This window comes from Vigna umbellata, chromosome 4 (genome assembly GCF_029865625.1).
Source record: "Vigna umbellata cultivar VRB3 chromosome 4, Vumbellata_1.0, whole genome shotgun sequence".
In the NCBI taxonomy this organism is placed as follows: Eukaryota; Viridiplantae; Streptophyta; class Magnoliopsida; order Fabales; family Fabaceae; genus Vigna; species Vigna umbellata.
The window spans coordinates 19,085,644-19,099,773 of NC_142168.1; the positions used below are offsets into that span (position 1 = coordinate 19,085,644).

Sequence of the window (14,130 nt, forward strand, 5' to 3'; positions counted from 1 at the left end):
CCACTTTCTTTCTTGATTCTTGGAGCTTTTTGATCACTCTATAAAACTTCTCAAACAAATATCAATCAGATATGAAAGTGTAATTCTCAATTATCTTACAGAAAATCAATCGATGCGTCAATATATAGTTTTTGTCAATCCTGACGCTATGAAATCGATTAGTCAACTTACGTAATTGATTACATTAAACATGTATAATAGAATTATAATCAATTTGGCTCCTTAATTGAATACGCAATTAATACAATCGATTTCCATTAAATGCTGGTCAAACATATTGAAAAATACGACCGTTATAACAATTATGACCATATGAAATCAATTTTCAAATCTTAACAGACTTAATTGAATACACAATTCACATAATCGAATAAGCTTTAACACTTAGAAGATTTTTGAAAACTTTTCTTTCCAAAACACATCACAACACATTTTGCAAAAGATATATGCAAACACACGAGTTTTAATCGATTCACCAACTAATGTAATCGATTCAAAACTAGTTGTTTTACCACAATTTAAAACTCAAGCTTTCTGATGACTTTAATTGATTATCATTCCACTCTAATCGATTTAGTTATGCAGATATGCTTTTGTGGTTGCGGTTTTCGTATCACCAAAACATGTATTATGCATACACAGATATATTCCCTTCATAAACACAATAGTATGCATCAATCAATAGAATATGTTCAACAAATGTGACAAAGACAATACGTGCATATTACACAATAAGCATGTACACATTCAACATATATATCACATAGTACTCACACATGTGTTTTTATTAACAATGTGTTGTCATCATCAAAAACCAACATCACAAGGATTGAGTTTAGTTAACACTATGCTCCCCCTATCAACAGAGAGTATTAGAGTTGGGTGCCTAAGGGAAGTTCTCTAAGAGTGAAAAGGAATTTATGCCATTTGAGAATACAAAAATTTTCTTAGGAAGTTCTCAAGTGATAGTGTGCTCTTGTCAAGTCTTGTGAATAGGAGAAGCTCGCACTTAGTGTGTTTAAGGTCGGAGAGGTTATCTTCAAGTTAGCTGAGTAGTTTTCTTTTGGTTAGTTTTTCGAAGGAAGGTTCTTCATTCGTTTGTCGAAGGAAAATGTTTTTTGTTCTTACTCTTTATTCTATATTATTGTAATCTATGAAACAATATTTTAGTGAAAAAGTTAATCACTATTTATAGTGATTAACGACTGGACATATAATCTTTTGATTCGAAACAGGATAAAAATTTTGTGTTGATTTTCTCCTCCTACACTCTTTAAACTTTTAGCACACCATCTGTTTGATAAAAGTTCTCTAAGAAAATAAAATTTTTAAAACAGACCATTATATCTTGTTTATTGACCGCTACACACTTTCCGCTCTTTAAATCGCTTTTTACTTTGTTGCGCGACTCGCTAATACCTATAGGCTAGTGGCAAATTGTGTCTTGACAGATGATATCAAGGTATCAAAGCAATTGATAGAGTACAGGATAGATGGGTGAACCACTACCCTGTTGCATATGACAACATCGTCAGTTGAGTAGAAACTGACTTGAGTAATATATATGACAATATTCTTATTAGGGTCAGTGTTGTCGTCAACCCGATCTAGGGTGACGATCTTCCAGTTTTTAGAGAGTGAAGTATATATAATGCTGTAAATGAAGGGGTGCCTCGACGAGCTCCTCCTGCTATGAAGAAGGCATTAGTTGCTCCTCTAGTTTTAAAAATGTTAAGATAATAAACATGATAATTAATGAGCGTAATTAATATACCTTATAGAATATTTAATTTATAATAATGTTTATACCATTTTACTGTGTACTTTTTTTAATTTAAATTCATATGCTTCTCATAACCATTCATCATTTCTATTCCTATTATTCTCGACAAATTTTTAACAAATTTTTATGTAACAATAAACATGACAAGTATAATTAGAGAAAAACTTGCTATTTAGTTTGAATAAAATTTATAATGTTGCTATTATGACAAAGACCAATATATAGATCCATTACCCTCCATTCCTTACGGATATTGAGACAACAAAGTTTATAATAGATATCACCTCCACCTTTTTGCTAGACCCGCCATCATTGAATTCATGAACTATGCATTTTTAACCTTCTTTTTCCCATGTTTTCTTTGTACATCTTCATATTTTCTACATGAGATTTGTCCCTTCAAACATTCATTTCAATCAACGTTCGATAGGAATAAGATTTCTTCTATCCCTTCGTTCAACACCAACGATCATAGATGAGAAAAAACAAAGAAAAATTTTCCGTTTTTAGTCACCAAAGTTCTTCAGACTTTTTCTTATCAGACTTGGTTCACTACCAGTGTTGATGGTAGATTTCCTCATCCACCATTGGCACCTTGAAGTTTGTTGATGAAGTTTAATGGACTTGTTTCACCAACAGTCCCCAAAATCATAAAAAATATTCTTTATAGTTGAAAATTATATTTTTTTTATATAGTTAAGGAAAATAAAATTGTTAAGTATATACCAACTTTCTGCTGCATATCTCTTAAAATATTTTTTTTTTCTTAAACAATATAAAAATATATATTTTTCTTAGTAATGTTGATATGTTTTAGTTGAATGATAAACCCGTGTGGTAGGAACACCAGTGATTTAGAGGTCCAACACTACATGAATTCAATCCGTTTAATCCAGAAAAACCAAATTTATATGGCTCAAAAAAATTGTTCCTATTAACTTTTGTATTACTTATTTTCTTTATCTTTCTACCTTTTTTACAATCGATCAATGGAATGTTATATTATTTCTCCCTGATTGTGAAGCCATGACAAGATGTTTAGACAACGAATAAAAAAAGTCAACAATTAAGGAATTTTTTTTTAAAAGAACAAAATTGTATACCATTAATAGGCTATTTCTATTCATTAAATAATCTATTCTTAATTTTTATTTATTTAATAAATATACCATGTGTTATTTAGAGGTGAAAATTTGGTTATGTACAACACCGATTTCAGAAGTGTATCAATTTGTTTAAAATTTTACTAGAATAAATTTGTTCATTAATTAACATTTTACTAATCTTTTCTCAGAATAATCTGGATTTCTGCGTATGAAATTTTCTTTTGTAATTTTCAGAGTATAACTATTTTGCATAATTTTTATATCGATAAATGTAATGATATAAATCTATGTGTGATTTTGAAATCATTTCAAGAAAAAAAAAATCAATTGAAGATTATATGTAATTTTGGAAAGTTTTGAAAATTTGATAAGGTAAAGATAAGAAATCATATTGTAAATAAATAATTTCTATCTTAAGTAAGTAAAAATAGAAGATATTACTTAAATAGCTAAAAAAAAGTATATTAAAAGGAAAAGTCTCTCTGTTAAGCTTGTTTACTTTAAAAAAATATGTTTTTATTTTTATTTCTAATTTTTACATTTAATATCAAAATTATATAAAGGGTCACTCTTGATTAGTTAGTTCAGAAAAGACAAGGAATTCTTCCACTTAACTCTTTTAGCAAGCTAATTTCCACAAATTCATTATAGTGTTTCTTAATTTTATTATCAAAACTTTGAATACCAAACACTAATATGATTGATTGAAAATAAAGCAGTAATAATTTTTTTATCATTAATTTAATAATAATTGATTGAACACTAAACACTAATAATTAATAATTAAATAATAATTAATAAGGCTATTTAATGAATATATTCCACTACTAAATTGTTGTTTCCATTAAACTCCAAATTGAAAATGGTGTCAACTCTAGTTACGCCACCAATGAACATTGCCGTCAGATATCTCTAATCCCAACACTAATGATGCTCTTTGAGACCACTGCCTTCACACAACTTCCTCAACTTTTGCTCACTAAAGTCAATTTCTTGTCTGCTTCCACTTGTTCTTCAGCAAACTCACACACAACCACAACCCAACAACCACCTGAACAACCCTCTTCTTCTTTCTCTCTCTTCACCATCACCAACACCAACAAGAACAAAAACAAATAACAATCCAAGAAAGAAAAGGAAGAAGAGAAAGAAAGATTGGATTTTTATTCTTACTTCGATGGACCCGAAGTTCACCGGAAAGCCGCCGCTGACGGTGGACCTTGAACGCATGCCGGAGCGTGGGTCCCACCACCGCCGCTCCCACTCCGACACGTCCTTCCGCTTCGCCGCGAACTTCGATGACCTGCTCCTCTTCGACGCCTCCGACCTCGACATCTCCACGCTCCCCTCGCCGCTCCCTCTGCCTTCGCCGGGGGCCTCCGGCGCGGTGCCGATAGCGGTAGATTCCGACGAGTCCGGCGGAAGGCCGAGGCCTTCAGGGGCACCCGCCGGCGGGCACCTGAGGAGTCTGTCGGTGGGCTCCGATTTCTTTGACGGGATCGGATTCGGCGGCGGCGAGGAGAGGGGCGGCGGAGGGAGGGGCGGCGGCGAGCGGAGGGTGGGGCATCACCGGCACAGCAACTCCATGGACGGGTCCTCGACGACGTCGTTTGAGGCGGACTCGGCGATGATGATAGATGGCGTGAAGAAAGCTATGGCTCCTGATAAACTAGCTGAACTCGCTCTTATTGATCCCAAAAGAGCTAAGAGGTTCGTTTTCTTTTTCTTTTTTGTGTTCTTGGTGTTTTTATGGTAATAAATTTAAGCGCAATTTCATTTATATGTTATGTATTTCTTTTATTTGATAGTTTCACATAAGTTGTTTTTTGCTGAAAATAATATGGTTCCAAATTATGTGATGTTTTATTATATTTGGGGTGTTGCAAGAAGTGTCACCAATATCCTGCACTGATGATTCGTCTTATTTAAAGGATTGAAACTTGTGGACATATGAGGTCCTACTAAAGAGTCAGAGGCTTATGGTGGTTGTGAAAACCATGTTATTATTATCATAAAGGGGTGTTTTGGATTGTGAGGAAACTGATTAAGAAATCTTGGTTAGATGAACTGATTATGGTTTTGGGATGTTTTATGTGTTTGCAGAATTTTTATTAACACGCTATCTGATTGATGATGCACTGGTGTTGTCATATTTTTTATTAAGTTGTTATGCCTGCCTTTTATTTTGTAATGCACAATTTTCTGCTGGATAATTAGGTTGTTAGGAAATAGGAATTACAGCATTCTTTATCTTCTTTTTTTCTTACTACAGTAAGAAAAATTGTGTTAAGGGGTGTATGGATTGTGGAAAACTGGGAGAAAATGATTAGTTTGATGCACTGATGGTATGGATTTGGAATGTTGTTCTGTTTGCAGGATTCTTGCTAACAGACAATCTGCTGCTAGATCAAAGGAGAGGAAGATTCGTTACACCAGTGAATTGGAGAGGAAGGTGCAGACACTTCAGACTGAAGCAACCAACCTATCTGCACAGCTTACCATGCTTCAGGTATGTCCTTTCTTTTTTCGTGTTGATGAATAAGCATGAATTTGGTAACTTGTTCTTGTCAGTGTTTGATGGAGCCCCCCAACACACTAGCATCGATGTAGGTTTACTTTATGCTGATCTTGAGTTGTGTGGTCACAAACTCAACAGTTTATGGATCCCACACATAATCAAGGGCCCTTTTTTTAAATGCAAAGTTATTACTAAAATTTTGTTATATCTTCAAAGTTTTCCTTGGTTTGGATAAAATTACTATATATGTCATCACTTTCATGTTGTTCTTATTACAGAACATCCCTCATAGATTTTATAATTTACGTGTGACACAGTAAAATCCCTTTTGACAATTATACCATGCTCATCTAGATTTTATACTTTTTTTGTCATATGGAAAGAAATCAAAGACAATGCACGCTTCAATTTTCATTTACTTTCTACTTCAAGGGATGACTGTGGCAGTTTGAGGAAATTTACCGTTGCACTTTGCTCCTAATACATAAATATCTTAAATTAGAAGGACCAAATTACCAGAGAGCAGACCTCAGTGGATATATTGCTTGTTGGTCTTCAAATGTCTTCTGAAATCATTTACATTTTTATCTTATATTTCATCAAAAAATTAGTGTTTTATCAGAGGGACTAGTAAATCATTAAACTGTGGCTGCGGGTTATATGGCAACCAAAATATAGGCTTTATTTTGATTACAATAACACAAGCATGAAATGATTCTTGGTGCATACGTTCCAATCATATGGGAAGTCATAACTGATTATTCAATACTGGGGCTATACTTGTTTAAATTATTCCGTGATAAACAAAGTAAGTTGAAAGTAAAGAAGAATTTGGTAATGAAACATATGCATAGCTGTTAGAAAAAGAATAAAGAATTGTGATGAAAACTTTTGTATCTCATTTAGGTAAAGAATTTGGGTAAAAAATAAATTGAGAACTGCAAGGCTGATGATTATGATGTTCTGGTATTTTTTTGAAAGAGTTGTGGGAAATTTTTGTTGTAGAGTTATCCTCACAGCTACTGTGGAAATGCTATGCAACTTGCATGCACGCAACAATGTTTAAAATCTGATATATCTTGATGCATATATGTTATTCGCGAAGATGTGTCTATGGTAGAATGGATGCTCATAATATAATAGAATAACAGGGCATGCAGATCAATCAAGTGTTTTGAATCAAATAGAGAACATATCGAGCATCAAAATATTGAAGAATATATTTACTTAAAGTTGCTGTAGCTTTTTTAGGCTTATAGCAGATTATGATTGTAGAAGAGGGGACATTTTTTTTTCCAGTTAACAGCTGTGTAATAATCTGCTAGGGTGACCTTAAATTCATGAGCTCTGCCAATTGCAGTCTTCCTTCACCAAACATTAACCAGGATAAGCATAACCTAGTTAACATCCTTCTCTTTGGTTCAAGTTTTCTATTGTGCTAGGTTGTTATGAAAAATTGGTATTTGATACTGCCCCAAGGCATCAGTTGATCCATTTAGCCTACCTCAGGAGGCAGTTGGATAAGGCTTAATTGTTGTAGTTGTTGTTTGTTGGAATGATGGTTTAGATGTTTCCAAGCTACTTATTCTAGATTATAGATATGGTAAATATCTGACACCGCTAGGTTTCCCTGTTTTCTTTTGTCTCAAAACTTAAATTGGTGCCTTTGCATTTGACTTTTGGATGATGAATGGTCCCGTCCACTTGAACGAATCTGACACCCCCTTTGAAGCTTAGCAAAGTTTGTCTGAATTCAATCAAACTATTTTTTACTACATACCATTACTCTCTTAGTATTTCAGTTAAATTCTATTTCGTACACAAGGGAAAGTAGAAACAAGCAGAAAACTTATCAATTTCTCATATGATGCAGAGAGACACCACAGATTTAACTGCAGAGAATAAGGAACTCAAACTGCGTCTAGAGGCTTTAGAGCAAGAAGCACAGCTTAGAGAAGGTATGCATCACTTATGTTTATCATGCCGTCAAAAATGGACATGTGCTGTCCCTGTTCATCAGTTATTTCATACCAAATTGGATAAATATACGTGACTACATTGTTGTATTAACATTATCTCATGAATTTTTATGGGTTTATTTCACACCCTTTGTTCAAGTACAGGAACAAAATTCCTTGAAATATGTCAAGTTGTAGATTTTATATTTGTTTTTTTCAAATTTAAGAAATGAATACCAACATGGCTACACTGTGTAATTGCAGATCTGAATGACGCATTGAAGGAAGAACTGCAGCGCCTTAGGGCGCAGAGTACTCGTCTGGGTGCTATTGCAGGTAACCCTTCTTTTGGTGGGATATTCAACCAGTTGGCTTCCCAGTTAGCGATGCAACAGTTGAGTAATTCTGCACCACAGCAACCACAACACCAGGCACAGGTTGGCATGCCTCCTCCTCCCTCTGGACAGAACCACCCTAACTTCATGGATTTCAATCAGCAGAAGTAGCTCACAACAGCTGTAGCAGTAAATGATTTGTTCATCACAAGTAACATCTTGTGCACATACATGTATAACCGGTGAGACTTGTGAAGGGTATATTGTGCAGTTCAGTGTTTTTAGTTCTGTGTTGCTGTTTATCTTTAGTTCTAGGATAGAACCGTTATATGTACTTTCTGCAGTTGTAGGTTAGAAGCACAGGCTTTGAAACATGTGTTGTAGCTCTTGGTTGAATGAAGGTAACAAAATATGTTATTGATTGAATATTATACTATAGATGGTGAATGAAGGCTATATGTTAGAAGTATACATAAAAGTGATTCAATTATTTGCTTAGAAGCACCAATAGAGAAGTTATTTTGCGAATTGAATGCTGGTATTTGAGAAGAAAAGTACACTGAACCGAAATTTCTGGCTAATGGGACCGAGGTGACAACAGACAGTACCATTTAATTTGAAAAAATATCTATGTTCTTGACTATTAACTAAGGTTGGACTTTAGTGCAACTTCAGTTGAATCATTAACTTTTGAATTTGTGATTTAACCAGTTTCATGAGTGGTCTTGTTTTAAAAGCATTACTTTTTTCCTTTATAAAAAACTAAAATAAAAGTGATCATAGTGCATCAAAATTTTTGCACGAATGAGATCCAAGTTCCAAAATAACTTTTCCAACAATTTAGTCAACTTTTTGACATAAATAACAGTGTTTGCTAACTCTGTTTGAATTTTAAATCTATTTTGGGATGAAAGCAAAATAAAGTTGGAAACTTTTCTATCTTTCTAATTGATGACATAGGATAAGTATTGTTTTAAAATGAGACCTTTAAAGTTCTCTTAGGTTCATTAAGAAATATTTAACTAATACAAGTTTAATATAAAATGCCATTAAATTCTCGTACTTTTTGTTGTTTTTTGTTTTCTTTTTATCAGCTCATATACTTTTTTTGTTTTCTTTTTCAATGTGAACGATTTTAATTTAGCTATATGTAGAGTATTATTAAAAAGAAGTTTAAGAAACAATGTGAATATATTTTTTTTGTTAAATTTAACTGACTTTTTTTATTTAATGTTGGACTTAAAAGACTGTTGTTTTCAATACAGTACAATATTTAGTATAGCAACCAGAGATTCTCACTCCCTGTAAAAGAAAATCATGGGGTGCAAGAACTTTTAAAAATCAAATCTCTATCTAAACAAAATCTGATAAAATAGATTGGATTTGAAATTCATATCTATTTAATTGAATCAAATTGATTTAAATATTTTGAACGTATTTAAGTTTTTTATTTAAATAAGTTTAAATTCATATTCATTTAATTTAAATAAAATTGGTAATAAAATCAATGCTATTATATATATATATATATATATATATATATATATATTAAATGAAAATTCAATTTTATTTGAATAAATTACGTTATCATATATTTTATATTAAGATTAAATTGTTAATTTTGAGAGAGAATGATTATATAAGTGACTAATTGCATAATGATTCAACACAACGATTTATAAAAATATAATTATATTTAAATATTTAACTTTTTCTACACATAAATTATATTCAACAAAAGCTTTAGAGATTCAAAAAGATTCACTGGTATTATATCATTACTCATCAACAAAAATGACAATTTCTAGAAAGAAAAGGAGAATGTGTTCTCATTCCTAAGATGTGCAAGGTACATTTTCTTTTTCCTTTTTTTCTAATTTAGTTGCTTTTGTATTCATTATGACTAGATTACCTGTTTTACTTTTTTCCTTGTAAAAATATCAATGCTAATATAAAATTTATATGTTATCTCAATACATGTATTACATTTGAAGAGATCAGACAAAATGTATTAATGTTGAACCAATAACTCATTTTTTAAAGAAGTGATTTGAGGTTTAGCTTGTAGAAGTACTTCAAATTTCAGTGAACACATTTACAGAAAAGCTTAGAGAAAATACAATTCCATATCTTAAATTAAACATAAAGTAATTTAATTTGTATGTGCTGTTTTCTAGTCCAAAAGCAATTAAGTTCTGCAATAATTTGGTAAGACTGCATAAATTATAAAATTTTGAGTGCAAAGGATTAGATTGGAGAATCAGTATGTTTCAAAGGATTAGAATCAACAATCACATTGTTACAATTAACATTTATGAGAAACTATAGCTAGTTAGGAAGAAGATGACTTCTTGGTTATTACAATTTAACCTGTGGTCGTGGAATTTAGCACTAATGATTTTCCCTGAATTATGGGTTTGACATTGGAAAGTTTTGCAGAAGCAGGAGTTCCATTGAATTTTAAATCTATGTCAGCAAGCGTCACATCTTCACATGGTACACCACTGCTACAAAGCAAAACAGCTCCTTCTGGAGTTCCTGAAGTTCCAGTGATATTTTTGAATGAAACCTTGCTTATTTTAATTTTTGATGGATTCTGCAATCACAGAAGACAGAAATGAAAAAAAGGGAAGAAAACATTTATTAGCAGATTCTTTTAACAATGAATGATATACTGTTGTTTAGCTTTTCAAGTTAGTATTTTGTTCCAAATGCATGTTTTAATAAATGAATTTTAATCCTAACTGAATGTAATAAATTCAGGTAAGATTTTCATGCATTTATATATTTTAAATTCTTTTTATTTTTAGTGATTTTCAATATTAACTTGTCTTGAAAAGGGTGATTTTAATGAAGTACCTGTTTGGTGCATTGATTCCATGGACAATATTCTTGATCTATAATGATAGGGTTCCTGACATTAATCATTTTGATGTCTTCAAAATGCATATCAGTAACTGTAATAGTTCCCGGAGTATCAGGCCAAGTCTTGATCCTCACACCATTATCTGTGTTGTTTAATACGCAGTTTTTTACTGATAAACCTTGAACAGGTTCTTCTTCTTGATATTTTCCTAAGCTTCCAACACTAATACCATGTCCAGGTCCACATTTCACATTCAAGACATTGACTTCTCTGCTACCATCACCCAATGAGATGCAATCATCACCAGTGGCAATGTTAGTGTCAGTAATGTAGACACCAGTTGATCTTCCAATGTGAATTCCATCAGTGTTGGGACTATCTCCAGGTGCAATGGCTTTGAAGTTTGTAAATGTAATGTTGTTGCATCCCAAAACGTTCACATGGAAATTTTTGCTGTCCTTTGATGTTATGTCTCGAATGATGGTGTTGTTGAGGAAACCAAATCCAAAATTCTATGAAATAATAGAAGAAATAATTTGTGAGTTGAAAAAAAGAGGGTCAAATAGTTTGAACATATTGAAATATTAAAAAATGCAGACATTATTTACCATGGAAAGCTTCTTGCAGATCTTGGTTTCTGCACAATTATTGTGGTCCCAAGCAATTGCACCTTGACCATCAAAAGTTCCACCACCAGACAAGGTAAAGGAATTAATATAGGAAAATTTAATCCATTGAGCTTCTCCATCGAACTGGTTTGGGTCTTCTGGTGCTTGAATTGTTCCATCAACTTGAACCTCAATAGGGGCCAAGCAAGGCCCTTTCAATTCTATTTGTTTTAAGTGGTATGTGCCTGTAGGAATCACAATTTTACTAGGGTTTGTTGATGCACATGCATCTTTCCAAGCATTTGTCAAAGGCTATTAGGGTTAAAATTATGAAAACCAAAATTAGATATAATCATATTTATTTGTCCAATTTTGTATAAAAGACATATATATCAAAATCTTACTTGAGTTATATCTCCATTAGGGGCTCCTCCATATTTTGATATATCAAAGACTCCAGATTGAGCTCTCGCACAAGAAGAAACTTGCAATATCAATAAGGCAAATGCGATCATTTTCAATTGCAAATCCATTTCTGTGTTCTCTGCAATTTCCTCCACATGCTTGCTTAAGGAAATATGTGTATTTATAAATCAAGAAATATTATTTAGTATAACAATGCCAAAACTTGTATATACTATATAAAGATTTTTATCTAATTATAAACTCTGATTTCGTTGGAACAATCTTTTTTAAGGAGTTTACCAACTGGCGGTTAAGATTCTACAAAAAATATGCCTTATTGTGAGTCATGATTTGTAATTTTTTTAATAGTAAATTAGTTAATTGTACCTATATATTCTAACCTTAGGACGTTGTGTACAAACTAAAAAGTTTTACCTAATATATTCACTTCAATCAACAATGAATCACTTATTTCAATGATGCTTTGCAAGTTCAACCTCCTAAACAATCAAATATCTAAGAAAAGAACTACTTTTTATATTTATATACTTTCGTTATTTTTTAATTAATTTATTGATCATTCATACAAATAAAATTTTATGCCATATTTACATTTAAAATTTCAGAAATTATGTAAATTTCTTCAAAATACAATTAACGAAAAGAAGTAGTATTCTAAATCAATAGTCTACTAACTATAGTAAATCAATAACTAATAAAATTAATGAACTTTGAATTTCAATATTGACAAAGACTTAAATACATCTGCAATATTATTCTCCAAGTTTATTTTTGCGATATTTGTCTCGCAAAACACAATGACAACTCTCACGAAATATAGTCTAGCGTCTATGTTTAGTCCTCTCGTGATAAAATCTGATGATAAATTCGATGAATGACACTTTCACTATTGTAATGTATAGTCAAATACTAATGCGCAATGTGGAGCTTTGCTATCACCCCCTTCAATCACAATGCCTCTTTCACTGCCTCATGAGTGTGATATACTTAGCCTAGGTAGTAGATTCAGTATCTGTTGTTGGATATTTCATAGAATTCTGTAATTTCTTTTTTGAAATTTGCTTTTGACGAAGGAATGGTTTGTGATTTTGTTTTCTTAAATTTGTTTAATACCCATGTTTTCTTAAATTACGTTCAATAAATACTTCTCTTTCAGTCTTCATCTTGTTCTATAGCTAAAAGTTTATCGAAAAAGTCTTGCCAGAAATTCAAATCCAGTTGTTTTATTTATGAGATTATTCGTTGTATGAAATTTTTTAATTTATAATCCAATATTTCTATTAGTTGAAGGGACTCATATGTAGTGCTGTCAAAATGGGTTGAAAATCTACAAGTTAACCTGGCTCACCAGAGGTTTGAACCGGATTGGGTTTAAAAAAAGTGTAATTTTTTTTTGCGAGTTAGTTTTCAACCCGGCTCACATAAAATCCGGCTTACCGGGTTGAATCCGTGGTGAGCCGGGTTGGCTCACCAACCAATATAATTTAATTTAATTATTTATTGTTTTGTGTTTCAATATATTATTAGTTAGAATTTTTTTTATTATATTGTAGATGGTGATAAAGAAGAACATGTTAAGAGAGAAAAATATGATAGATTTATAAATTCAAGATTCTAATATTATAAATGGTATGGACAAGTGATACAAAAATTAACAGTATTAAAAACTTATTTGTTCGCCTTTTGTACATGTTTTTGGATTGTGCTTGGATTATATGATATTTTTTATTTATTTTGAATTGTCATTGGAGTTTAACATCATTTCAGTGTGACGTTTATTTAGATTTGAAATAAAAAATTGTAATTTTTTTATTTTAAAAAAAACTTATAATTAAATGAGGGGTGTTGCTCCCTCCACCCCCACACATCTCTTCCTCCACCTCCCCTTTACTATTTTGCCCCTTCCTCCACCTTTCCTTTACTATTTTGCCCCTCAGTAAAATTTTATTTTTAAAATTGTTGTTTTTTAATTTTATTCATTTATAACATATTTCACTGATAACCTACGTAGTTTCTTGTATGAGTAAAATATTTTTCTACAAAGCTTGGTGATCGTGAAAAGAATTATCAAACAATCTTCTTCTTGTTCTCGGTGCAGTACGTGGTGCAGTGCGTTTATGGTGTAGTGTCCTTGTCGTGGTTCCTCTCCAGGTACGTAGTCATAATCCTTCCAATAATCCTAAACCCTAAATCCTTCCCATACTTCCAATAATCCTTTTAATATCCAAGCCTATAATCCTTGCATGAGCCGCAAAACGTAGTAAAATAAAAACGAAACGTAAAAGGAACACTGCCTATGGACGGATGACATCCTTCAACGGATGTCAACATCCGTTTAAGGCAAAACGGATGTCGACATCCGTTTAAGGCAAAACGGATGTCGACATCCGTTTTGCCTTCAACGGATGTTGACATCCGTTGAAGGATGTCATCCGTCCAGAGGCAGTGTTCCTTTTACGTTTCGTTTTTATTTTATTTGTTTATTTTATTTACAGTAATTTATATTTAAATTTATAATTTTAAATGTTAT

General features: G+C 32.1%; 2 protein-coding genes across 2 annotated transcripts; one reads left to right on the forward strand and one right to left on the reverse strand.

The window, feature by feature from the left end:
- Window positions 1-3,737: 3,737 nt before the first annotated feature.
- On the forward strand, window positions 3,738-8,169 carry LOC124848316 (transcription factor VIP1-like). The gene is made up of 4 exons (XM_088114577.1): window positions 3,738-4,599; window positions 5,266-5,398; window positions 7,281-7,365; window positions 7,630-8,169. The coding sequence occupies exons 1-4, from the start codon at window positions 4,067-4,069 to the stop codon at window positions 7,869-7,871; spliced, it is 993 nt and encodes a 330-aa protein (XP_087970703.1). The 5' UTR covers window positions 3,738-4,066; the 3' UTR covers window positions 7,872-8,169.
- Window positions 8,170-9,654: 1,485 nt separating this feature from the next.
- Window positions 9,655-11,714, reverse strand: LOC148199461 (polygalacturonase-like). Its single transcript, XM_088113922.1, has 4 exons — window positions 11,579-11,714; window positions 11,175-11,486; window positions 10,560-11,078; window positions 9,655-10,296 (listed from the first exon to the last, which is right to left on the reverse strand). Exons 1-4 carry the CDS (start codon window positions 11,705-11,707, stop codon window positions 10,066-10,068), a joined length of 1,191 nt encoding a protein of 396 aa, XP_087970048.1. The 5' UTR covers window positions 11,708-11,714; the 3' UTR covers window positions 9,655-10,065.
- Window positions 11,715-14,130: the final 2,416 nt, after the last annotated feature.